The 27,688-nt window shown below is 49.4% G+C and overlaps 1 protein-coding gene across 1 annotated transcript in view; it reads right to left on the bottom strand.

Annotated features, from left to right (window-relative positions):
- The window catches only part of MDN1 (midasin AAA ATPase 1), a 2,002,810-nt gene that overhangs the window by 1,893,576 nt on the left and 81,546 nt on the right, over nt 1-27,688 (bottom strand). The window contains exons 6-7 of the mRNA XM_085611158.1: nt 26,463-26,672; nt 15,037-15,168 (exon numbers count right to left, since the gene is read on the bottom strand). Of these exons, the coding sequence (XP_085467284.1) occupies nt 15,037-15,168; nt 26,463-26,672 (342 nt within the window). The remainder of the gene's footprint in view (nt 1-15,036; nt 15,169-26,462; nt 26,673-27,688) is intronic.

Here is a 27,688-nt window from a genome sequence, read left to right as displayed (position 1 = left end):
GAATTGCTGAATGTACTTTGGCTGATTGTGCCCTGGACTCCTGCCAATCAAGTGCCCAGAGCCTATGTTCCTTATCTAAAAACCTCAAACCCAAATTGGCAAACCCTGGCCACATGTCAGCCCCTGGTAAATGGTACCCTAAGTACCCAGGGCTTGGTGACCAGGAAAGGCCTCTAAGGGCTGCAGCACTCATTGTGCCACCCTTAGAGGCCCTGTACCCTAACACACACACACTGCCCTTGCAGGCTGAGTGTCTGGGTACAAGACAAAACAAAGAGTCGACATGGCACACATCCCTGTGTGCCATGCTCACCACCTACACTGCCCTGGCATACATCAGCCACCCCTCTAGCTGGGTGCCCTATGCCAGTGGTGTGGGCGCATGAGCCCTGTGCCCCTACAGTACCCAGGTCCATTCCTGGGCACTGTAAGTGCAGTGCTGCCATGTAAGAGTACATGGTGCTGGTCCCTGCCCTTTACCTACCAGTAACGCCCCTAAATCTAGTATTTAGGGACACCCTGAACCTTCCTTCCTTAGATTCCTGATTCCGAAAAACAAAGAGCAAGAAGAAAGAACACCTGCCGTGCAGCTGCTAAGAAGAGGAAGACACCAACTGCTTTGGCCCCAGCCCTACCGACCTGTCGACCCTCGAACCTGCTCCTGCTACATATTGGCACCTCTTGTGGCCAGCAACCTTACAAACCCCGGAGGACCTGGCTACCTTTTGGCTCTAGGCACCTGGGACTCCCATGAGCAGAGGCTCTGCTCAAAATCAGCTTCTAATCCCTGGCATCAGCCCGGAGCCGCGAATCCTGCACACACTGCACCCGCCAAGCCTGGCCTGTGCCGAGTGAACAGAGACCCCGAGGACGTCCCCCTGGCGACACGGACCCCGAATCCCGCACCCAAGGACTCACCTCGACGCTCCCGACGACGCCTGCAGCCTCAGAACCAGGTACCCCCCAACCGCGATCAACAGAGGGTAAGATTTACCAACACCAAAAGGCACCCCTGCACCCGGCGCCCTACAGCCCCCTACGCACAACTCCTGGGTACCTACCTATGCTCCAACTACCCAACTTACCTCTTGAAGTGGTGGTGGCACCTGAAGAATCTTCATTCCCGAGCTTGCAGCCTTTGTTCAACCAGGAGCTTTCCTATTGAAATCTATTGAGCGCCCGAAGGCCCAAAAGCACCCTGCACCCAGCCACCCGAGTGGCCCTGGCAGTGTAACCTCTACACCTATCTACTTTCCCATTTGCCCTGAGCAAGTGACCAAGAGCCCAGCTCCCACAGCCGCGTGGCCTGCTAGTCAGCAGCCACCAACCAAGGCCCACCTGCCTTCCATAGGATAACATTAAGCCCAACTCACTCTGCACCCGGCTGCCCCTGTGCCGCTGAGGGTGTAACAACTGAACTTACCTGACCCTGGGAGACACCGGAGTCTGTGCCCAGAACCTTAACTCTGCCAGTCGAGTACTTACTCAAAAGCCGATAACCCAATTTTCCTCCTTAGGGTAACATTGACTGGCTTCTTCTGAAATTTCTTCTAAGTGTGAAGTTTCTAAAACTAAAAATATTCACCAAAAATTAACCGAGTAACGAAAACGAAAATACACACCTGCTATTAGGAGAGATCCCAGTGCTGCATCTTGGTGCCCAGCACTGACCCTGAAAAACATTCACAACCGTACTTACCAAAAACCCAATTTTCTTCCATAGGAAATCATAGACTGTTTTCTGTGAAATTTCTTCTAAGTGTCGATTTTTGCAAACTACAAATATTCTTTAAAAATCGTACCAACTGAGAAAATGTAATTACTTACCTGTTTTAGATAGAGGTCCCAGTACTGAGTCTAGGAGCCCAGTACTGGATTACAAAAGTAACGAGAACATACTTTACCTGCAACTTGAATTTTCTCCCGTAGGTAATCATTGACTGTTTGCTATGAAATTTCTTCTAAGTGTCAACTTTTAAAATAGCAAAATATTGCCTAAAAATCACAACAGTAACTAAGTCGACTTTTATCACTTGTTTCTAAGAACTGTTCCAGGACTGAATCTAGGATCCAGTCCTGTTACAAAAGTAATCCTGAAAGTAATCTATTGCAAATAATAACTTCAAACTTCCATTGAGCTCAATGCATTATTGTGTTTGAAATTGTGTTGCCAATTGCAACAACCTGTAACCAGTATTTACAAAAGTAAATTGCATATTGCAAAAGTGTTTACCTAAAGCATCTCTTTCTGAGAAAGTATATTTTAATACCTATTGTTGGTTCCAAAATAAAACAGACATTTTTTTATATAAACCATTGGCCTAGAGCTCAGTTCTTGAGTGTGTGAGACCATTTGCTGACTGAGTGTGTACAACAAATGCTTTACACTGTCCTCAGATACTGCCTTACTGCTCGACCAAGCTAGCACTTTAGAGAGTAAGGATATATCTAACTCTAACCTCTGCCAAACCTCTGTGGACTCTGTACACCCTGTACCTATTCGGGAACAGTATATACAGAGCCACTTTCTCACAACTTGATCTCTGTTTCTGAAAGTGGAGCAAATGTGACAAGATAACAAGATTTATAGGCATCTTAATTGCTCATTCACTTTGTGAGAAATAAGGAGGTCTTCAATTCTTATCTTGTCACATTTGCTCCGATTTGAAAGACAAAAGGTCAAAAGTCAGTTGGTCTTCGCCATAAAAACAGCTAGTCCCGATTAAATCTGGCTCACTGTGAGAAAGTGGCTCTGTATATACTGTTCCCAAATAGGTACCGTGTGTACAGAGTCCACAGTCCCCAGAGGTTTGGCAGAGGTTAAAGTTAGATATAACCTTACTCTCTAAAGTGGTAGCTTGGTCGAGCAGTAAGGCCGTATCAGAGGATAGTGTAAAGCTTTTGTTGTACACCCTCAGTCAGCAAATGGTCTCACACACTCAAGAACTGAACTCTAGCCAATTGTTTATATAAAAAAATATATGGCTGTTTTATTTTAGAACAAACAATAGGTATCAAAATATACTTTCTCAGAATGAGATGCTTTAGTTAAATACTTTGCAATAGGAAATTGGCTTTTGCAGATAATAGTTACAGTTTGTTCCAATAGGGAACACAATTTCAAACAATAATACATTGAGCTCAATGGGAATTTTAAGTTGTATGCAATTGATTACTTTCAGGATTACTTTTCTAACTCCAGGACTGGATCCTAGATTCAGTCCTAGGACAGTTCTTGGAAACAAGTGAGTACATTCGTTTTAGTTTCTGTTGTGATTTTTAAGCAATGTTTTGCTATTTTAAAAGTTGACACTTAGAAACTTTTTCTACTCAAATTACCAATGTTATCCTACGGAAGGGAATTCACTTAGCAGGTAAGTGGGGTTATGGTTACTTCTTCTAGGTCAGTGTTGGATCCTAGATCCAGCACTAGTGTACCACCAGTAAGCAGTTGAGAAACTGCGTTTAAGTTACACAGGCGATTTTTAAGGAATATTTATAAGTTTGCAAAATCGACACTTAGAAGAAATTTCACAAAAAACAGTCAATGGTTTCCTATAGGAGAAAATTCAAGTTACGGGTAAAGTATGTTCTCGTTACCTTTGTAATCCAGTGCTGGGCTCCTAGGCTCAGTACTGGGGCATCTATCTAAAACCGGTAAGTAATTACGTTTTCACAGTTGGTACGATTTTTAAAGAATATTTGTAGTTTACAAAAATCGACACTTAGAAGAAATTTCACAGAAAAACAGTCAATGGTTTCCTATGGGAGAAAACCGAGTTAGTGATAAGTACAGTTGTGAGTACTTTTCAGGGTCGTGCTGGGCACCAAGATCCAGGACTGGGATCTCTCCTAATAGCAGGTGAGTATTTCCGTTACTCGGTTGATTTTAGGTGAATATTTTAAAGTTTAGAAACTCCACACTTAGAAGAAATTTCAAGAGGAACCAGTCAATGTTACCATATGGAAAAAAAGTGAGTTATCGGCTTTTGGGTAAGTACTCGACTGGCAGGTTCTGGGCATAGGCTCAGGGGTCTCCGAAGGTCAGGTAAGTACAGTTGTTTCACCCTCAGCGGCACAGGGGCATCAGGGTGCAGAGTAAGTTAGGCCCAATGCTATCCTATGGAAGGCAGGGGGCCCTTGGTTGGTGGCTGCTGACTAGCAGGCCACGCGGCTGTGGGAGCTGGGCTCCTGGTCACTTGCTCAGGGCAAATGGGTAGTAGATCGGAGTAGAAGTTGCAATGCCAGGGTCACTCAGGAGGCTGGGTGCAGGGTGCTTTTGAACCTTCGGCCGCTCAATGGATTGCTATGGTAAAGCTCAAGGATGAACAAAGGCTGCAAGCTCAGGGAAGAAGATTCTTCAGGTGCCACTACCACTTCGAGAGGTAAGTTGGGTAGTTGGAGGATAGGTAGGTACCCAGGAGTCAGGCACAGGGGGCCGCAGGGCGCCGGGTGCAGGGGTGCCTTTTGGTGTCGGGAAATCTTACTCTCTGTTGATCGTGGTTGGGAGAGGTCCCTGGTTCTGAGGCTGCAGGCGTCATCAGGAGCGTCAAGGTGAGTCCTTGGGTGCCGGATTCGGGGTCACAGTCGCTGGGGGGACGTTCTCGGGGACTTTGTCCACTCCGGCACAGGTCAGGCTTGGCGGGTGCAGTGTGTGCACGGTTTGTGGTTCCGGGCTGATGCCAGGGGTTAGATACTTGCTTTGAGCACAGCCACTGCTCGTGGGAGTCCCAGGTGCTCAGAGCCGCAATGTAGCCAGGTCCTCCGGGGTTTGTGAGGTTGCTGGCCACAGGAGGTACCGGGATTTAGCAGGAGCAGGTTCGAGGGTCGACAGGCCGGTAGGGCTGGGGCCAAAGCAGTTGGTGTCTTCCTCTTCTTAGTAGCTGCACGGCAGGTCTCCTCTCTTCTTGATCTTCTTTGCTGGTTTAGAATCTGGAATCTAAGGAAGGAAGGTTCAGGGTGCCCCTAAATACTAAATTTAGGGGCGTTACAGGTAGGTAAAGGGTAGGGACCACTGGGTCCCTGTCTTGGGGTGGGTACACCCTCTAACCTGCCACTCTCCTGTGGGAGGGGGGCAGTGGCCTAGTCCTGATTGGGTAGGGCTTCCCATCTTTAAGATGGCAAGGGCTCGGAGATGTGCTTCACCTCACCTCCCCCACCTGAGGGGTGGGGTTGGCAGGGCTGACACATCCCCTGTCCTTACTTGGAGTTTCTGGCCAGTCTTCCCGCCAGAGTGGGAGTCAGAACCGTTGGGGGCCAGTTGCGGATTACAGCAAGTGGCCTGGAGAAGCTCACACAGGCGGCATGCCTTGGAAGCTTCCCCCTGCCCATCCTGGGGGAGGAGACCTAGCACCTCGCCCAGGATATGCATTGTTGCAGGCCCAGGAGAGCGGGGGGCTCTCCACCCAGGGGTCCAGCAACAGGTCTGCTGTGTGGCAGCCTAGGCAGCCTCTCAGACAAGACATGGATTATAGGTTAGGTTTCAGGGGGCATCTCTAAAATGCCCTCTGTAGTGCTTTTTACATTAAATCCCACACTGGCATCAGTGCGGGTTTAATGTGCTGAGAAGTTTGATACCAAACTTCTCAGTCTTCAGTGTTGCCATTATGGTGCTGTGGAGTTCGTGTTTGACGAGCTCCCAGCATCATATATTCATAAATGGCAGCACTGCACTTACAGTGCCCAGGAATGGAACTGGGTACTGTAGGGGCACAGGGCTCGTGCTGTGCCCACACCACTGGCATAGGGCACCCAGCTAGAGGGGTGGCTGATGCATGCCAGGGCAGTGTAGGTTGTGGGCATGGCGCACAGGTATGTGTGCCATGTCGACTCTTTGTTTTGTCTTGAACCCAGACACTCAGCCTGCAAGGGCAGTGTGTTTGTGTTAGGGTACAGGGCCTCTAAGGGTGGCACAATAAGTGCTGCAGCCCTTAGAGGCCTTCCCTGGTCACAAGGCCCTGGGTACCTAGGGTACCATTTACCAGGGGCGGACATGTGGCCAGGGCTTGCCAATTGGGGTTTTAGGGACGGAATATAGGCCCTGGGCACCTGATTGGCAGGAGACTAGGGCACACCCAGTCAAAGTACATTCAGCAATTCAGCAGAAAGTGGGGGCATACCATGCAAGAAAGATGGCACTTTCTCACACACACCATAGCGAGCGAGGGGAATTTGAGCCCTGTGGGTCTGGTGTCTACATCTAAATGCTGGGACCCAAAACCGACCAATAGTAGGGCATAGGTAAATAAATGAGTGCACTCAATTATCTGGAAGCAGGTCTGTTAGAAAAGGTAGACGGACCGGGAGGGCCGGCCGGGGTCAGGGGGAGAGGTCTCCGGGGAGAGCCGTCTCCAGCGATCGTACAGACAAGTAACTTCCCCCCCCCACAGACAGAGATCACACACGGATAAGGTTCAGTGTCCTTTATAGGTACTTAGTTATGATACGGTAGAATGGTACAAGGAGGTCTGGACGCAGGGGTCCCCTCGATTAGAGTCTCGTAAGGTAGGGAAGGGGGTAGCGGGTCAGTCTATTTACCAATCAGGTAGTTCAGATGAGATGATGACGAGCTCACAATCCTCGAGCTTGGTGTTTAGGCAGTACGGTCCGCGGCAGCGCCAGCAGGTCCCGGTAAGGGTGGTTGATACAACGGGCCGCGGCAGCGCCAGCAGGTCCCCGGAAGATGTACGGTCCGCGGCAGCGCCAGCAGGTCCCGGTGAAGATGGTCGTTACAACGGGCCGCGGCAGCGCCAGCAGGTCCCAGGAAGATGTACGGTCCGCGGCAGCGCCAGCAGGTCCCGGTGAAGATGGTCGTTACAACGGGCCGCGGCAGCGCCAGCAGGTCCCAGGAAGATGGTCGTTACAACGGGCCGCGGCAGCGCCAGCAGGTCCCAGGAAGATGAAGGTTGCAGAAGGCCGCGGCAGCGCCAGCAGGCAGGACGATGGTTCACAAGAGCGGGCTACGGCGGCGCCAGTAGACCGTCAGGGTTGAGTTCACTCGGTGTCTCTCGACTCCAGGATACAACTGCCTTCCTGCTCCGGAGCTGCCTTAGTTATAGGGCTGGTGCCCTTTGATGTCCGGACCCTCGCACTGGGAGGTCGGAGGGTCCGGGATGAAGGTGTCCAGACACCCAGCAGGGGGTGGAGCCAGCGCCTGGGGGCTGCTGGAGGCGATCGGCACCTGGCGGGGGAAGAGCTCTTGACGCTTCGTTCTCCCATTGACCTGCCAAGTGGTCCGCTCACCTCCTGGGTGGATGGTGGTGCCGGGATGTCGGGCCGGCCAGGCCCGGGGTTAGGGTCGAGGTGAGGCCACGCGGCCGCGTGGTGCAGGGCCCAAGATGGCGGCTTGACCCGGCCGGGGAAGCCGGTGGGGCTGGGCCCCGTGATGAGTAGGGGTCCGAGGGCAGAGGGTCCGTCGGGAGACGGAGTACAGGGGCTTGTCACGGGGGTATGCCTGGTGGGCCGGAGCTCGGGCCCTGTCGTGCGGGGGGGAAGCAAGCCCTCTGTGTGGCCTGTCCAACATGCGTCCCCCCCAGCTGAAGGCGGGGAGAGTCACCCATCTCCTTGGGGACTCTCTTCGTCGAGGCGGAAAAAGCGGGACAGGCCATCCGCGTTGGCGTGGTCTTGGCCTGGCCGGTGCTCCACAGTGAAGTCCATTCCCTGCAGGGAAATGGACCAGCGCAAGAGTTTTGGGTTCTCCCCCCGCATCTGCATCAGCCATTGCAGGGGTCGATGGTCGGTTTGTACCCGGAAGTGGGTACCGAAGAGATAGGGTCGGAGCTTTTTGAGGGCCCACACTACTGCAAATGCCTCCCTCTCGATTGTGCTCCAACGCTGTTCTCGGGCCAGGAGACGTCGACTGATGAAGGCCACCGGCTGGTCATGACCTTCGGAGTTCAGCTGAGAGAGGACGGCCCCGATGCCGTGGTCGGAGGCGTCGGTCTGCACCACAAATTCCCGACCGTAATCGGGGGCCTGGAGCACCGGGGCGGTGCACAGGGCGGCCTTCAGCTCCTCGAAGGCCGCTTGACAATCAGGAGTCCAGTGGACCCGCTTCGGTTGATTCTTGGATGTGAGTCCCGTGAGGGGCCCCACGATGCTGCCGTAGTCCTTTACGAACCGCCGGTAGTATCCGGTGAGCCCCAAGAAGGCTCGGACCTCGGTCTGGGTGACGGGGGGCTGCCAGGACTGGATGGCAGCAATCTTAAGTTGTAGTGGGGCCACCAGCCCGCTTCCCACTTGGTGCCCAAGGTAGGTCACCGACCCTTGGCCAATTTGGCACTTGCCGGCTTTAATGGTGAGGCCGGCCCGCTGGAGGGCTTGGAGGACCTCTTGGAGGTGACGGAGGTGGTCGGACCAGTGGCGGCTGTATACAGCGATATCGTCCAGGTAGGCAGCGCTGAATTCTTCGAGGCCTGCCAAGACCTGGTTCACAAGACGTTGGAATGTGGCGGGGGCATTCTTCATGCCAAAGGGCATGACCTTAAATTGATAGTGGCCATCGGGGGTGGAGAAGGCTGACCGTTCCTGAGCCCTGGGTGTGAGGCCGATCTGCCAGTAGCCCGCCGTTAGGTCGAAGATAGTAAGGTAGCGGGCGGCCCCCAGCCGGTCGATCAGCTCGTCTGCTCGGGGGATGGGATGAGCGTCGGTCCGGGTGACAGCGTTCAAGCCCCGGTAGTCGACGCAGAATCTCAGTTCAGGGGCGGTGCCGGGGGCAGCGGCCTTGGGAACTAATACAACCGGACTGGCCCAGGGACTGTCCGAGGGCTCGATGACCCCGATCGTTGAGCATCTTGGCCACTTCCTCCTGTATGCAGGCCCGTACCCGATCCGGACCGGGGGACTGTCCCTGGTGTCTACGTCGTGCAAACACCAAGGAGTGACCCCGGGGGTGAGGGAGAACAGGGCAGCGAACGGCAGCAGGAGGTCCCGGCAGTCCTGGCGTTGCTCCGAAGTGAGGGCGTCGGAGAGCCGGACCCCATCCACGGAGCCGTCCTTCTCCTGAGTCTTCAAGAGATCCGGGAGGGGCTCGGAGTCTTCTTCTGTACCACTGTCGGTCGCCATCAGGAGGCTTAGTTCGGAGCGCACAAAGTGTGGTTTGAGCCGGTTGGTGTGGAGGACCCGCAGGGGGTTCCGGGTGGTCCCCATGTCGATGAGGTAAGTGACGGGGCTTTTACGCTCGACCACTTTGAAGGGCCCCGTCCACTTGTCTTGCAGGGCACATGGTTCGGTGGGGGACATTACCCATATTTGCTGCCCAGGCTCGAATTCAACGGAGGAGGCATTGTGATCATACCACCTCTTCATGTCCTCCTGACTGGCCTCGAGGTTCGCCTTGGCCATCTCCCTGAAGCGCCGGGTCTGGTTTCGTAGGGCCAGGATGTATTTGAAGACGTCGGGAGGGGTCGTTAAGGGGGCCATCTCCCAACCTTCCTTGACTAGGCTGAGGGGCCCTCGCACAGGGTGCCCGTACAGGAGTTCGAAAGGGCTAAAGCCGAGGGACTTCTGGGGGACTTCTCGGTAGGCGAAGAGGAGGCACGGGAGCAGCACATCCCACTGGCGACGGAGAGGCTCTTCCAATCCCCCAATCATCCCCTTGAGAGTGCGGTTAAAACGCTCCACTAGTCCGTTCCCTTGGGGGTGATAGGGGGTCGTGAATCTGTAGGTGACCCCGCATTGTTGCCAGAGGGACTTCATGTATTTAGATATGAAATTCGTACCTCGGTCGCTGACGACTTCTCGGGGGAAGCCTACCCGGGAGAAGATCCCCATCAGGGCCCGGCCAACCACCGGAGCTGTCACTGTCCGTAGGGGCACCGCCTCGGGGTAGCGGGTGGCATGGTCCACTAGTACCAAGATGAACCTATGTCCTTGTGCCGTGCGGGGGTCCAGAGGCCCCACAATGTCTATCCCCACCCTCTCGAACGGGGTGGTGACCACAGGGAAGGGTTGCAGAGGGGCCTTCAGCTTCCGACCACTCTTCCCGCTGGCTTGGCACGTGGGGCAAGATCGGCAGTGGTTCAGGACGTCATTCCTCATTTTCGGCCAGAAAAAGTGGGTCACCAGGCGACTGTATGTTTTGTCCTGGCCCAGGTGTCCGGCCAGGGGGACATCGTGGGCCAGGTTGAGCAGAAAGTCTCGGAAGCGGAGCGGTACCACCAGAACTCGACCGGCCCCCAGCTCGGCGATTCTTTGCTCGCTGTAGAGCAGGTCGTTGTCCCAGTAGACCCAGTGGGTTCCGGGGGTGTCCCCTGCGTTTTGGGTATCGGCTTATTGGCGGAGTCCCTCGAGGGAGGGACAGGTCTTTTGTTCCTGGCGGAACTGTTCTTGGGTGGGCCCCCCCTCTTGACGCCACTGAGCCAGATCCGGAAGGTCCTGGTGTTGTGCGTCTGCTTCGATAGTCGGGTCCGGGAGATCGGACTCGCCGTTGCCCTCGACGGGGGCAACCGGGGGCGGAGGTGCTGGCCATTCGGTTTCTTCTGATCGGGGGGTGGCCCGGGCGGCCATGGATCGGGTGGTTATGCAGGCCCAGTCCGGGAGGCCCAGCATCCCCAAGTGCTCTCTTCTCTCGACGGTGGCCCACGGGGAACTCTCGAGGTCATTCCCCAGGAGGCAGTCCACGGGGGCATCGTCCCGGACCGTCACCTTTAGTAGGCCGGAGACCCCTCCCCATTCAAACGGGACGCAGGCCATCTTACACATACTCTCAGAGTTATCTGCCGAGCGGACGGGGCAGAGAATGTTCGGCAGGATCTGCTCGGGCTTCACCAGATGACAGCGGACGGCCGTCACGCTGGCGCCGGTGTCACGCAAGGCCTCGGCTCTCTGTCCATTAATGGTCACCCACTGACCATATTTTCGGGTGTTGGCGGGTAGGGGAGCCCGCGGAACCATGTCTCTTCCCCCTAGGCATGCCAGGACCATGGCGGCCGGTTCCCACCCTTGCTGGGCCGGCTCGTACTCTTCGGGTCCTTCCGATGATTGCTCTTCCCCTAGGGCAGCGGCCGCTACCTGGCGGGGCTTGGGTGTTTGATTTAGCGGGCAGTTCGGGTCATTGGCGTAGTGGCCTAGTCGCTGGCACCGGTGGCACGTGACGTTGGCTCGGTACCCAGGCCGCAACGGGGGGTTGCCCCGGCCGGCCGGAGGCGGGGTGCTGGCCACGGGTGTTGTTGGTAAGGCATCTCTCCCTCGCCCCTGGCCCCCTCCTCCTCCCCGAGGACGGTGCTGGCCTTGGTTGCCTCTGTTCTGATCGTGGGGCCCTCTCCGGCCCACTCGGGTGCTTTCCCACCGGTCAGCTTCGGCGGCGAGCTGCCGGGGGTCGGTCAGCTTACTGTCGAGTAGGTGCTGCCGGAGCTCGACGAAACAGTGGTTTGACAGGTGCTCCCACACCATAAGGTTGAAGAGTTGTTCGTAAGTGGCGACCTGACTTCCCTTGATCCACCCTTCGAATGCCCGGCTGAAATAGTTCACGTATTCTACCCAAGTTGTACCTGGGATCCTGGTGCAATCTCTGAACCTCTGGCGGTACATCTCGGGCGTGAGGCCGTAGCGGGTGAGGAGGGCAGCCTTCATGTGGTCGTAGGACGACATCTGGTGATCGGGGAGCTGCAGCAGGGCATCGCGACCCTCGTTGATAAACCTCCCCCAAAGTCCGGCTCCCCAATCACTCCGGTCGATTCGGTGGGAGGTCATTGCGATCTCATAGGCTTTAAACCACTGTTGTATGTCGTCTTCTCGGACATATTCGCGGACAACATCCTTGGGGATGTGAACTTTTTTCTCACTTGGCCCCGGGGTGTGTGGTCGCTCAGGCACCCCCAGTTCCTTATTCTGTTTGCGCAGTTCTATTTCCGCTAGTCGGCGCTCGAGCGTTATTTTTTTCTCTTCCAGCTCTCTTTGTCTCTGCTTTTCTTCTCGTTCCTCTCGAAGCCGCATCTGCTCGAGGTTAAGTTTCTGTTCAGCCAACTTGAGTTCCCCATCCATCTTGAGTCGTGCCATCTCCACTCGTGTAATCTGACTCTGTCTCTTTCTCGGATCTCCTCTTGCGGGAGGCCCGTTCCCCGCTCCTCGGGAGCCGTGGCGTTCCCCTCTGGTGTGATGCTGGTTTGGTCTGGTGTGACGCTGCTTTGGTCGGAGGGTCCTGTGACCCCCGTTTCTGTCCATGACTCCAGAGCGCGCTTTAGATCATCCTTGGTACTCAGGCCGGTGGTAGCAATGCCAAGTTCCATGCAAAATTGTCTCAGTTCGCGGTGGTTGTATTCTTCTAATTTCTCCATTTGGAATTTCTCGGTGGAGCTGCTCTCTTTGGTCGACATCGTGTTTTTGTCGTGGGGTGAGCTACTCTCTGTACGATTACGCGTTGATTCGGATCGCGCCGCTGGCCACCAATGTTAGAAAAGGTAGACGGACCGGGAGGGCCGGCCGGGGTCAGGGGGAGAGGTCTCCGGGGAGAGCCGTCTCCAGCGATCGTACAGACAAGTAACTTCCCCCCCCCCACAGACAGAGATCACACACGGATAAGGTTCAGTGTCCTTTATAGGTACTTAGTTATGATACGGTAGAATGGTACAAGGAGGTCTGGACGCAGGGGTCCCCTCGATTAGAGTCTCGTAAGGTAGGGAAGGGGGTAGCGGGTCAGTCTATTTACCAATCAGGTAGTTCAGATGAGATGATGACGAGCTCACAATCCTCGAGCTTGGTGTTTAGGCAGTACGGTCCGCGGCAGCGCCAGCAGGTCCCGGTAAGGGTGGTTGATACAACGGGCCGCGGCAGCGCCAGCAGGTCCCCGGAAGATGTACGGTCCGCGGCAGCGCCAGCAGGTCCCGGTGAAGATGGTCGTTACAACGGGCCGCGGCAGCGCCAGCAGGTCCCAGGAAGATGTACGGTCCGCGGCAGCGCCAGCAGGTCCCGGTGAAGATGGTCGTTACAACGGGCCGCGGCAGCGCCAGCAGGTCCCAGGAAGATGGTCGTTACAACGGGCCGCGGCAGCGCCAGCAGGTCCCAGGAAGATGAAGGTTGCAGAAGGCCGCGGCAGCGCCAGCAGGCAGGACGATGGTTCACAAGAGCGGGCTACGGCGGCGCCAGTAGACCGTCAGGGTTGAGTTCACTCGGTGTCTCTCGACTCCAGGATACAACTGCCTTCCTGCTCCGGAGCTGCCTTAGTTATAGGGCTGGTGCCCTTTGATGTCCGGACCCTCGCACTGGGAGGTCGGAGGGTCCGGGATGAAGGTGTCCAGACACCCAGCAGGGGGTGGAGCCAGCGCCTGGGGGCTGCTGGAGGCGATCGGCACCTGGCGGGGGAAGAGCTCTTGACGCTTCGTTCTCCCATTGACCTGCCAAGTGGTCCGCTCACCTCCTGGGTGGATGGTGGTGCCGGGATGTCGGGCCGGCCAGGCCCGGGGTTAGGGTCGAGGTGAGGCCACGCGGCCGCGTGGTGCAGGGCCCAAGATGGCGGCTTGACCCGGCCGGGGAAGCCGGTGGGGCTGGGCCCCGTGATGAGTAGGGGTCCGAGGGCAGAGGGTCCGTCGGGAGACGGAGTACAGGGGCTTGTCACGGGGGTATGCCTGGTGGGCCGGAGCTCGGGCCCTGTCGTGCGGGGGGGAAGCAAGCCCTCTGTGTGGCCTGTCCAACAAGGTCCATAAGTATATTTAAAGTCCAAATAACAAATTGCTGAAACTTAGGCATTAGCAGCAAACATGGACACCGTAATATTACACTGATTCCAAATAATGGTGCATGTAAAATACATAAAAATGATAATGTCACAAGACTCCCAGTACCAATCTGGTGAAATGCTACTTTCACGATGGTCAGTGCATCACAACATGAATAGGCACACCACTGGCAAATATGAATTAGACGTATCTCAGCTATTTAATGTCAATCAAGCTTGCCTTGACATTAAGTAGCAACAGCTACACACAACTGGCCTTAGGCCAATAAAACCACTAGTAAGCACTGGTCATCTATGGGGCTAAGGTAAACATTCAAGCAGAGGTTTGCAGTTATGACAATGATGTCACAGAGCCAGCACCTACTGGGTCTCCACTGCAATGTGCTCAAAGGAAAGACAGGCAAATCAACTGTCTTCTATGTTTGGAGCAGAAAATAAGGAAAGTGTATCACCATATGGACTCAGTCCTACTACACACAAGGTATTTAATTTCAGTGTAAGTAAATTTGCTCAGGAGAGGGCAGGCAGAGATAGTAGTGCAAGCTTACTCCTTAAAAGCCTGTGCTTTCCTCCAGCTAGCCCCCCCCTACAATTTCTGTCCATATATCAGACAAGTGGGGCCTCTGGCCAGCATACAACGTTCATTAAGGAGACCCTATACAGTCTTAATGTATGCAAGTTAGGTTCATTCAGCAACATTTCAAAGGTGTAGATATGTATATGGAAAATGGATTCCGAACAAAACTATAGTGGTACAGCCAGTATTTCTGATGGAAGTGGATGAATTGAAAAGAATTTTGTAAACTGAATGTTTCTTACACACGCAACTGTTTTGATTGCTTACAACTATGAACTTTTTTGGCATAAATCATGTAATTTATTGTACTATGAGCAAGGAGATAAAATGGATAACAAAGGTTACTTCTAAAAGGGTACATGAACGTGTTTATTCTACATATAAATAATATATGTATGACTAAGTTAAGATAACATCATTTGCCAAGATTTTCGTTCTTAAAGATTGGATAAGGAGTCATCCTAGACTTTATCTGCCTGTATGTTTTAACTTAAATCTAACAGCTTGTTCATTTATTGCCGCCAAAGACTTATCGTGAATTTTGGGGCACCATCACCTGATTATCACATAGGTTATTCATTTTTTTAACAGTTACTATACTATTCCTTTTATTGGAAAATGGCAGATTACTTAAAAAGGCATGCATCTATTACAGTTCAAAAATTAAAAATGTCATCAAGTAACTAATCACCCTACTTGCAATCAGTGGCCAAGTAATGAATCATGCACTGTGCTTTTTGTTTGCAATACTGGACTGAATTCTCTAGTAGTAGTAAAACCTGCATACCACGTCCAGAGGTGCATAGTCGATATCTTCAAGAAGGATCCAGTGCCCTTTAGTTACGGCCTGCGTCAGGGTACCCGGCTGCCAAACAAATTCACCAGGGATATCTGTGCAGCGGTACATACCCAGCAACATCTGGAAAAAACAAACTGCTATTGAATACATTGCTCTCATACAGCCCTCAACATCCATAATCGAAACTGCCAAAAACATCAAACTGAAGAGAGTATACCACTATAAAATAGTGAAACAGACTGGGAGAGAATGTATGTTTAGACAACACGAAGAAATGGAAAAAGGGAATTGGAAGGAATAAAACATAGAGCATAGCAATAAAATAAGCTCACCTGACAATTGGTTAAGCACATCATGGCTGCAGGGTGGACAAATACATGCAACGCCCTAACATGTTATTTAGCCTCAATGGACAAAGGAATTAAAGTTTACTACACAGATTTGTATAACCAAAATGCATTTCTTGCTTAGTATCTACGGAAAATGAAGCCACACAGAAGGTTTTTACCCTAACCACCCCTTTTACATCAGCAGCACTCACACCATCTTAAAATACATTAAAAAAAAAACATCCTTTACGTTTTTGAAATTGAATATTCCATGAAGTCCACTGGCTTCTCATAAGACACCATTCCAGTAAACATTCTAAACAGCATGTCTGAACATAAACTTCTCTTCCCATCCCTTCATTGGTACAAAATAGCGACTGTCAGACCTACTGAAACACATTCAGGTGGACAACTCAGATTTGTCAAACTTTAAACCAATTTCTAACCTTTCAGGCATGTAAAAGAATAAAAACTTAATTCCCTCCAATAACATCCTTCACTACATACCAATCATTTTTTTCTGTATCTGTAAAGAGAATCAGCAATGAGACAGCAGAAACATTGAGACTGATGTCTTCCAACTATTTCACCCAACCGCACCAACCACGCCAGAAATCTTGGAATCATGCTGGATAACAAGCTCGACATGATGGACCATTTAAAAGTAGTAACCTCCACTTGTTCCTGCATTCGGAGGATGCTGCGAAAGATCTTCAATTGGGTACAGGTAAACACCAGGAAGGCAGTTACACAGGCCTCAATTACCAGCAGAACTGACTAAAGCAATGCATTCTACACAGAAATTTCAGAGAAGGACCTGAACAGGCTTAAAAACATCCAAAACGCAGCTGCAAGGTTCATGCTTAACCCAGTTTGCAACACCAATATCGCCTCACAACTCCGAGAACTTCACTGGCTCCCCATACACAAACGCATAGTTAAAACTCCTTACACATACAAAGCACTACACAACAAGAACCCTGCCTACTTTAACAGCCGCACACATTTACACCTAACTCACAGGTACCGCCGTTAAGCCAGACTTATTAGTACACATACCCCACATCCAAAACAGCATCAGCTCTAGGCCACTCCTTCTCTTACACCGGCCCCAAAGCATGGAACGATCTCCCATATCAACCTTCAACAAGAAGGACGGCGTAGCTCTGGATGGTGTGATCACGAAAGACGAAATCAAGGAGGCGATCCAGTCTCAAATCTGGTAGAATGTAGAAATCTGCCTTTGTATACGATATTTCCACTAGGTGGTGATACCATGTACAGAGTTCCTCCAAAAGTGTACAGGGCTCAATGTAAAACCCAAAGTGCTCTATTAGTGGTAGTGTGGGTGAGCAGCCGTAGGCGTAACAGAGGAGTCCAAGACATTTATTGCACAACAGTGATCAATAATGGACACGCAATTCTAGAAGGAGATCCAGATCAATTTTAGAGAAATATACTTAGTATTTTATTTTAAGACCAAGATCTTCGTAATCAGGTAGGTAAATTTTTAATTTAAAAAACTTCTCACTTTGAAAAATCGACGTTTATAAACTTTTCAACACAGTCCAATGTTATCCTATAGGGAAAACAATATTGAGTTAAAAAGGTAAGTACTTCACTTATAATCTCAGTCTTGGGAGCTAAGATTAAGCAAGAGACAGGTGAGCACCAAAACTGCACCACCAGCGGCCCAGGGGTGGCCGGGTGCAGAGCTCAACATCGGAGTTTGGCCCAATGCTTTCCAATGGAGACAGGGAGTGCCTGGAGCCACACTGCTTGCAGGTAAGTAGATCGAGCGCAGGGGCCAAGCTTTGGGAGTTAAGTTAAACATGGGGACACAAAGCAGCAGCAAACCTACACCACCAGCTGCACATGGACAGCTGCGTGCAGGGTGTAATTCCGACGATTGGTGCCCAATGCTTTTCAATGGGGATTCTTCTTTCGGCAAAGAGGCTGGAGAAGTGGCACCGGAGGTTGCAGGAGGAAGACCAACGACAGCTGAAGCAAGCAGATGTGTAGGTGGGTCATAGGGGCAACGTCAGTTCAGCTCACCATGGTCCAGGGGCTTTGGGTGTAGGGTGTAGAGGTGCCTTTGGGCATCAGAGTCTTCTTACCGGAGCAGGTCGCGGTCAAGGAGAGCCTCTTGATTCACCCTGCAGGTGCCGTAGCGAAGGTCCGCCAACACTGGACACTATGTTAGGATCACTGGGGAGACTTTGCTTCACAGGTGAGCCACTCAGACTTGGGCAATGAGCATCAAGTGCAGAGTAGGCAAGGGATCTGCCTGGATCCGGAGTCTTTGGAGTAGGTTTCTTCTGGATAGGGCCGCTGTCCACGGTTGACTGAAGTATTTTTTTTTTAAGGCAGAAATCCTCTCTGGGGTTTCAGAGGTCACTGGCTGCAAGACAGGTCGCAGGTTCGCAGAAGTTGGACAGGCCTGTAGAGTTGGGGCCAAGGCAGTCGTCGTCTTCAATCTTCTCTGTAGGATAGTCTTCTTCGGTCGTCGCAAAACACAAAACCTAGGAGGCGTTTTAGGGGTGCAGCAGGTAGGGCCAATGGGCCCCTTACCTGGGGTGACTACACCCTCTATTATGCCACCCTCCTGTGAGTAGCCCTGATTGGAGGAGTCACCTCATCTTCAGGATGGCGGGGACTGAAAGTTGAGCTTCAGCTCGCCTCCTTCACCTTAAGGGTGGGGTTGGTAGAGGTGGGTAAACCACCTATTCTTTTCTATTCTATTCTATTCTGGTTTTCCCACCTAAAGTAGGGCTGTAAACCAGGGGCTGCCATCTGCTGCTTACAGCAGAGGCTGGTGGTTGCATTACAAAGGCAGCAGGCCTTTAAAGCTTCCATCTTCAAGCACTGGCCCCATCCTGGGGAGGGGGCAGGGGTCCAGAAATAGGTCTGGTGGTGGCTGGCTGCCTACAGTGGGTCAGAGACCATACCAGGGTTGGTAGGTTTTCAGGGGGCACCTCTGAGTACATGGTACAATAAATCCCACACTGTCATCAGAGTGGATTTATTGTAAGCAGTAGCTTGGTACCAAACATTCCTGTGTTCAGTGAAGCCATCATGGTGCTGTGGAACTCGAGTTGTCGAGTTCCCAGCCCATGTACTCTCAAAGGTTTCCCTTGCACTTACAATATTAGGAAAAAGTGCCCCAATATTGTAAGGGCATATTTGTTCATGCAGATATGCCCTTACCTGTGGTTATAGTGCACCCTGCCGTAGGGCCGTGAGGCCTGCTAGAGAGGTGAAATACCAATGCCTTCAGGCAGTGTTAGCTGGCATGGCACCAGGCAGGGTGCCATGTCGACTGTCGTTTTCGCTCTCATAGGGGCATTCAAGCTGCAGTGACATGGTTCCATTGAGGGGGTCCAAAAGGACCCTCTTCAGTTCCCAGGCCCTAGGTACCCAACCCACACTGGGCCCTCCTGTCGTCTGTTTGGAGTGAGCCCCTGTATTTAACACATGGGACTTGTTGATTGGTATTTGTGGCACTGTACTTCCCGGCAGCACCCCATTCATAGCGGTGGTTCTAGGAGGTGCAGGAACCCGAGTGGTCCCTAGCTGATCTATCCCGTACTGCACGGGCCCCAGACCCTGGAGAAACTCTACACAAATATATAGCTGCAGCATTGCAGATTCTGGTGGAGAGGGGGGCATGCAGCGAGAAACCCAACAGGCCGCGTTGGGGAAATACACAGGCCCGCTGGCAGGCACAGCAAATATCCCGGTGTCACTCGATCCCATGCTAATGCCATCCCATTTCCACCAACAGAATGACAGGCGGAAAGAATGTGCAGGGCTCCCACTAGACCAAACTGGATAAATGTACACTCCCCAGAAAGCCGGAGACTCCAGAGTGTGCCCAAGAATAGTCATTCTCCACTGCCCCGCACACATTTGGTGTGACCTCTGTCACTTCACATCATTTGGCAGCCATACAGGGAGTCCTCACTGCGCTGGAATCGCGCATAGACTCAGTAACAATGGAGGTTTCTCTGATACGGGCAGATCTACGCAACATGGGGGCCAGAGCTTAGTAGGTGGAGGACTCTGCGGCGACTTTGCTTCAGGGCACAAAGGTCCTCAAGGTCCATGTAGGCGAGCTGCAGGCCTCTAACAAGATCGTGGAGGCACAGCTTGAAGACTATGAAGACAGATCCCGATGCAATAATGTATGTATTCTGGGAGACCCTGAACATGCAGAAGAACCAGCTACAGATCTATTTGTGGAGGACCTCATTTTCAAACACCTTCAGCCCCAGGGCCTCTCAAAGTTTTTCTCTGTGTAAAGGGCCAATTAAGTGCCATGGGATTGAATGGAGTGCCCCACCGAGACCCATCCTTGCCAGTGTCTTTAATTTTCAAGACAGACATTTCTGCCCTCTCAAAGGATATGAGTTTATAGAGGATGCGATTCAGAACGTTCCTTATATTCAAATGTTTTTGCCTTGAACACTTCACCAGTCCTTCTTCCAAGTAAATCTTTTAATGAGTAAAACCAAGTTCTGAGCTCACCTGTTGGAGAATTACCTTGCCTTAGTTTGGCCAGACAGAAGCAACAACTGATAACATGGCAGAGCCTTCTTACCTGCTAGGAGAGCCTCGTAGATTCTTAGCAGTTGTCAGTTTAATTACTTGTGTTAAGTTTATTTTCAAGCACTTTGACAGACACCTTCTCCATCACCTGATACAATTAAAACTATGCTGCGTAAAGTTTTGCTGCATATGTAGAACCCATATCATACCAGTCAATATCTGGTGACAGATCAGCCCGTTGTTAAATTCGTTTTTTTCTTGCATTTTACACGGCCACAGGCATGCAGAGCAGTCTAAATTACCAACGAGTAAAAAAAAATTTCAAAACATTTGATATGGTTCCTATTTTTTAAAAAAAACATTTACAATTGCTGCTGCACCCCCCGAACTCATGTAAACAAAACAAATGCTCATACCTAAACCTTCAATGAGTATCGTCTGGACTCCCTCTCCAACAATACGAACATCTTCATTTGGAAGCATGTTCCTCAACACACCTGAACCCTACGGGCTAGATTTTCTTAAGTACTCTCCCTTAACCAACTTTTAGTTTCAGAGTCTACACTTACATTTCGGCAGAGGGAGAAAACTGTGAGCCTTGGAGGGCATTGTAGTGTGTGTTGGATACTGCTCAAAGATACATCATTAGGGGCCTTTGATTAAGTTAAAGCCATTTGCTTTGCTAGTGGTATTGTATAGCAAAGAAAATGGCTTTAACTTAACGAAAGGCGAGACCTATTGCATTTGTAATGCTTTTTTTTTTTGCGAGTTGTTCCGACTGCATGCATGGTACCTGCTAAACCCAGCCGTATTCCTCAGAGAGTTGGTGAAACGGCTGCCATCATTCCTTCTCATGAGGTTGAAAGTGGCTTGCTGGTGACTACAGTGCACCGACAGGAGTATGGTAGTAAGAAGGGGAAAATAATCTGTCATATTATGTTCCCTGTTGTGAAAGATGTTTATCCCAGAGATGTTTTTTTTTTACAAGAATGCCATTACAGTGCAGCGCCAAGCACTGATGGAACGCACACAGGTACAGCGCCAAGCACTCATGGTAATAACACAACTTCGTGTTAACTGCAAAGTGATGCAAAGTTTTATATTTACCAGTTGTCAATCCTCATCTTGGATATTTTGCAATAATGAAACGCCGAGCTTAGCAACTCCATGGCCTTCATCTGTGTTACTCAAGATAAAACGTATAGAACGCAGGCTTTGAAAACAGTTTATCTTTCCATATGTACTCTTGAGAAGAGCCGCAATCTCTCCATTTTTTATCTCTTCAATACAGAACTAATACTGTAGTCTGATTGTACCAAGCTTCAATGTGCTCATGCATGTAAACACCGTCATGCACAAAGGTGCACTTGCTGTATGTGTAGTGTGAATGTTTAACCTACTGTATTGCACTGCAAGCTTGGGGAATAAATGAGGGCTTATATCTAGGCAGTAGAAGAAACCTACAAAGAGAACTTAATTTCCTATCAACCATCTGCACAGAAAGGGACGTCAGTGGATTTCCGATTATCCATCGTACAGGAAGTGACATAACTGGTTTCCGTTTCCGCCCACGGCACCCTGCACTCCTCCTCTTTCCCACGAACTACTTAATGGCAGCTGCAAAACGGATGATGAAAGGATGTGTGCAGCAGGCACAGCAGCGCCTATCTGCACCTGCACCATGTCCAGCACCAGGGACCCTGGTTCTGTCCCAAGCCCCGCTACCGTGCTGCACTCCTCTGTGCTTTCAGGCCTGGATGCTGCTCACCACGCTGCTGCCACACTGCACCAAAAACGTTGAACGAGTGTTCACGTGTCTCATGCAAGTTCTTATGATCAACCACTCCTAGGCCAACAACATCCAGAAGCCCACTTGCCAATAGCTCAAACTCGCGAAATGCGAGACCGATTGCATTGCAAATGCTTGTTTTAAATGTATTGGCGCTGGACTGGTTAGCACCTTTAAGACTATTTTTGGAGTTATACCATCTTTCATACACTACGTGTTGGGAAGCGTTTTTGGAGTTCTCCCACTTGTCCTGCTACTTGTGGCAGGAATTCTGATTTTCATTTTTCTGCCATACAATGTGCGTCCCAGTTAAACCTGGAATGGAGACGGCACTGGCTGTGCTACAATGCCGTGAACGCATGATACACTGCTCCGGCACACCTCCGTTTCGAGAACTGAATGAGCACTGGTTCTAGTCTTTCAGGCATGTTTGGCTTCAGTGCATACAACCTGTATTCTGCTGCCTGCTTTGCAGCCATGAATGTGTATTGGATCTATGTCTGGGATCACCATCAGTTGCGCCACTGGAAATTGAAGTACTGATGGACCCCTTAAAGGCCCATGGGTATAATTGTCCCCAGCGTATTCCATTGCTGGTGAATGCATTCCTCAAGCCACCCTGGGATGCTTTTACTCCTAGTGAACTGGATACAGGCTCTACGATATGCTTACAGGATGCAGTCCCTCCCTCAGCGGCTGCTGTGGGAACTGGATTGAGTCACTTTTGCTCCATAAACCTGCTTGGGGGTGTGCCCCTGGGAACGTCGCCTGCAGTTGCCAGCAACAGCAATGTTGCATCTACCACTCGGAACACTTAAACAATTGGCTTGTCCGTGTGGTGGGAACAATTTGACCTCTGTTTTTTTTTTGTTTTTAAACCAAATGATTCAAAACGATATTTTTCTGCTTTTCTAGGCACCGTGGCTTTCTGTGTTCTTGAAGATTTAACCAGTATAATGGCTTTTAAAGATTTTTTTTAAAAAGAAATGTACTTTTAGATGATTTTAAAAATGGTTTTAGACCTTTTTTTAGTTTAAATATCGTTATGGCATGCTGCTTTTTTAGATAGCTTTTATATCGACCCTTAGTATGAGGAAGTGGGTGTTATGTCCCCAGATTAGGCCCATGTAGTGAAGCTGCTCATTTCTTACATTGTCCTCTTTTAACCAGAACATTACTGCCGTTACCTTTTGCACTTATTCGCGTGTGGGACAATGCTGGATTAGTTTCTCTGAAACATCTGTTTAGACACCGGGCTTCGCATTACATTATCACGATGCCTCGAACACAAAGAACAAGGCCTTTACGCACAAATGTACGAATGTTCTATCTCCAACCATGGGGCGACAGGGCTATCTACATATCCATAACACTGCTAATCTGCACATGCATAGCAAGGATGCTTTCTGTTTTATAAATAATCAGCATCCCATAGAATTAGCAGAAGAGGCACTTCAGCTGACATCGAGGGCCCCTGCATGCTGCGACTTCACCACACAGTGGTTGGACATCTCCGTGAGGGGTGTCCAGTTTGTGACCAACACGGGGTCCTACATTCTCTCATGCTTGGTAATGGGATTGGATCGTCCCTTGGGTGGATTCTTAGCTTTACACCTACACACTCTAGGTACACACAGAGTAGGGTTTGCATAGTAGGAGTACATCTGATTACTACCTTGTTTTCTATACCTGCATATATACACTGTTTCAGCACCATGGTAGAATAATATCAACTATTTTGGTGCTTGTAATCACTTTCTTCTGCTTCTGTTTACTGATTATCGCAGCACATGTATGTTATACAAGATTAACATTGGTTCAATAAATATACTGAAAACATCCCAGTGTGTATTCGCTGTATACTTATCTGACAAAAAAGAGCAGAAGTGACTGAGCAAGATGTTCTTATCTGTTACCACGATCCCGGAGGGGTCAGGGTTGTCATGTTCAGTGGTTGCCAGAAACTATTCGCTCTCTGGTAGGGTTAGGTAGGCTTATTGTGGCACTGTGAGATAGCTGGTCTCTAGACCAACATATCTTGCAGGGGTTCTCAGAATCAGTCTAGGCACCTCACCCAAGGTTTGTTGTCCAACAAACGCGCAGATCCAATGGGTTAAATGGAACTACACGACACACCCTCAAGTGGGTCACCTCCTTCCTCACAGGTTGCACGCTGATCTGACTGCCTTCCTTCACCTCCAAACCCAAGGACATCCTATGCGACTTATCCAAAGGATCATCCCTCAGCCCCACCCTGTTCAACACCTAAATGACCCCCACCCACACAAACATTGTCAGATCCCACAGCCGCAACATAATCTCCCACGCACAGGAAACTCAACTAATCCTCTTGCTCACAGAGGACCCCCTCCAACACCAAAATCTACTTCTGCAACGCCATGACCAACATAGCAACAACTGGATGAAAGGCAGCTGCCTCATACTCCACTCCGACAAGACGGAAGTACTGATCTTCAGAAAGAACACCTGGTCACCTGGTGGCAAGCAGAACTCTGATCAACACACAGACCATGCACGCAGCCTAGGCATCATCCTCAACAGCGAACTGACAATGAAATGAGAAGTCAATGCAGTCGCTTTCGCCAGCTTCCGCATGCTCTGGAGAATCTTCAGATGGAGCCAGTCAACACGCAAAAGAACGTTGCATAAGGTCATTAGTGTTTATTATAATATTCTCTTTTAAAGTTCGTGGATGGTGACTGAAAGTGAACCATGGCACCCATGTCCAAAGGTTTGTGGTATGGATTACTGTATAGTTGCTTCTCTGAATGTTTAATTCAGAGGTCTAAGAAACTGCCCATTTCTTTTAAACTGAACACCATTGATACGTTCATTTAGCCAGAAGTGAATTTTCTGTCCATTTATGTACCCAGTCGTGTAATTCTAGAAGCTCACCAGTTGAGCTTCTCAAAATCATAAAGACCTTGTCTACGCACCTTTTCCATTGTAAGATGTTAGTTTGGAATAGATTATTTGCATATATCCATTTAGATTCAAACTAATTACAAGATTCACTATTTCTTCTGTGAAACAGGAGACTTTTCAGTGGTTCAGGAGATTTCTAATCACCGACCAAAAAGCCTAATATGAATCACACAGCTTCTAAAAATGCTTAAATTAAGAGAAAGTGAAAAACAATAAATACCAATGTCGGAGGTTACCAATGTCAGAGAAGAGTATCTAGACAGATGTTTCTAGAACTGAATGGCACTGGCATACTGATTTGGTGAGAAGACCAACAGATAAGAACCATAACTGTAGACAGGAAATGGAGAAGTAGGTAAGGGAAAAAAAGAACTGCATAACTGGAGAAAAGCTAGGACTCAGAAAATCGGACAAGTTGATACTGCAGAAATAATACAGAAAGGGATGCGAATTAAACAATTTAGTTCTTCCAATTTGTCCAGGAGTTCAAAAATATGTATACCTAATATAATCAGTAATTTGTTGTGAGTTTTGGGAAAAATACATCTGCCTGCTAGCAAAACGCCAATGTTTTTCAATTCTTTATTACACGTTCTGCACTTAAAACACAATGGTGCATATTCACGGAGGTATAGTAGTACTCCTGTACAACTCTAAGATACTCTGCCGTCTCTTATTACACTAGCCCCAAAACAGCTAAAATGAGAAATTAATTCACATAGGACAGACAGTGCCTATTTTATACTTTTAATGATAATGGGGAGATTGACAGAGGAGTTCCTTTTGTTTAAGCAAACTAGAAGCTTACAGCCTTACCTAGACGTGATCCAGGTCCCACGAGATAGGACTCTGTATATTCAGTTTAGGTTCAGCACGCTCCCTGTTAATACCCTAATGGCAAAGCGGCACGCAGCTAAGAACACAACAGAGTTGCCCCTGCTGTGGAGCTCCGGTTGAGTGTGTTGCTCATGTCTTGTTTGCTTGCCCTGCTTACAAGAAATCAAGGATCAAATGGTTAAAACCAATATGCAGTGACCTGGGCACCCGTGATCACCAGTGTTTTATTCTCATGTGGAGTGGCCAAGTTTTTAGGTCAAGCTTGGTTAGTTAGAATCAAAGCCCTACGTGGGGGGACCTCAATTTAGGCAATTGCGACTCTAGCGGCAGTTAAAAAAGCTGTGTTACATAATATGTGCTAAAACTCTATAATTTTTTAATACCGCTTATGATGGATATGGCACTAGCACTTTATGTACTGATTACTGTGATGAACTATGCCCCTTTTATCTTTCCTTCCTTTGTATTTTTATTGTAACTATTGAGTACCTGGGGTGGAAGGGACTAGTAGAAAGCGACATGTACATATTCTTCTTAGACTAATGATTTTAGTGAAACTTGTTTTATGCTTTGTATTTTAACATGCTGCTAATAATGTCATGCCAAGATATTTTTTTAACGAACTTTTGTATCTAAAAAACTATCACTGATCATATATTGTTTTATTGTATACATGTCAAATAATGCTTTTATGATGCATGTTGTCGAATAAAGCTATTTGAACTGAACTTTTAATTATAGGGATTTATATATTTTGGGGTCAATACACAAAGGGATTTTAGAGAACGTAAAAGATAACTCCTTGATCACGGTTTCAAGGAATCATATGTTTTTGTCACTCAACACCTTAGCTTGCAGCTGGAAAAGGGGTATGTGCATGTTTGTGGAGGGATATATTGTCAGAAAACATTTCAATCCATTCTCAGTTTGACAACTCACCATGTAGAACTACAAAATTAAGTTACCTTGCTGTCTGTTTGATCTCCCAATTGAACTTTCAGGATATCAGGAGACTTGATGCGTCCAGTGACAGCAGATATGTACTCCACTAGAGCAGTCTTTCCACATCCGATTGGTCCTTCTAGAAGAACAGCTTTCTGGAAGGAGACTGCCAGGGCGAGACTCTGCAAGTTTCTGCAGGTAGACTCCACTAGCACAAGGCGGCTACTACAGTCCTGCAGGATTGAAGGGTAAGCAGTTTAGCTATTCATGGTTACAAGAGATTCATTTTGGCAAACAGAAAGATTCAACTACTTCACAATTCAACAAAATACTGGCGGTGGAGAAACTGGAAAGTTCCATCTAAAACAAGCAGTTTTCAACACTAATAATCACCAGCATAACCACAAACCAATATGATGAGTAGTGCAAAATGGCAGTCTCTGCAGGGTCTTAGAACGGACCACTGACTAAGTAAAGAACAATTTTATTCTTTATACATTGCAAGATATGAATGCTTCCTAATTCCAGTACTCACAACCCAGATCTTAATTTAATTTAAACGGGTTGTAACCATACCCCTCTACAGATAACACTTCGCTCATTAGTCCTTAATTCAGGTCTTTTTATGGTTTGGCTTGACAGTGCCGGTCTTGCAAGACACTCATGTGAGCATCACTACAGAGTGGCTTTGGCTCCACTCACATGTTGGGGCCCATGAGTAAATGTTTTCATTGGGTAGAAGTTGTGTGCTTCCACAAAAAAAGTGCTTGCCCGCCATGCAGGTGTAATCAATTTGTTTATTTATCCAGCTGCCTAGGCCTGAACCTTCAGGGGTAGACAACAACATTCCTTTAAAGCCAGACCTATTGGCATTGCCAATTCGTGTTATGCTGTGCTTTGTGTGTACAGTTCCAGCCAGCAAACAAGTTTCATCATAATCATACATCTAGAAATAAATGTGTCCATGAACGAGAGCCAGTAGTATTCTTCTGGAATGTTATCCTATTCAAGAATGTCCCATCCACCATGTCGTGGAAAACAAGTGTAGTATCACGGAGTACTCCATTTTACTGCGATTGTATTGCTTAACATGGCACACAGTGGACACCTCAAGCATGAGAGAAGCAGTGAGACACTCTAGTAGGATACCATTTCTGAGGAATGCCGGTGGCTTTTTTCACTGGCACAACAATACGGACTACAGCTGCATACATATAATATGCCTATTCCCTATAATAGAAAATGGATG

This window comes from Triturus cristatus, chromosome 6 (genome assembly GCF_964204655.1).
Source record: "Triturus cristatus chromosome 6, aTriCri1.1, whole genome shotgun sequence".
Lineage (NCBI taxonomy): Eukaryota > Metazoa > Chordata > Amphibia > Caudata > Salamandridae > Triturus > Triturus cristatus.
This window is presented reverse-complemented; position numbering and strand designations above follow the sequence as displayed.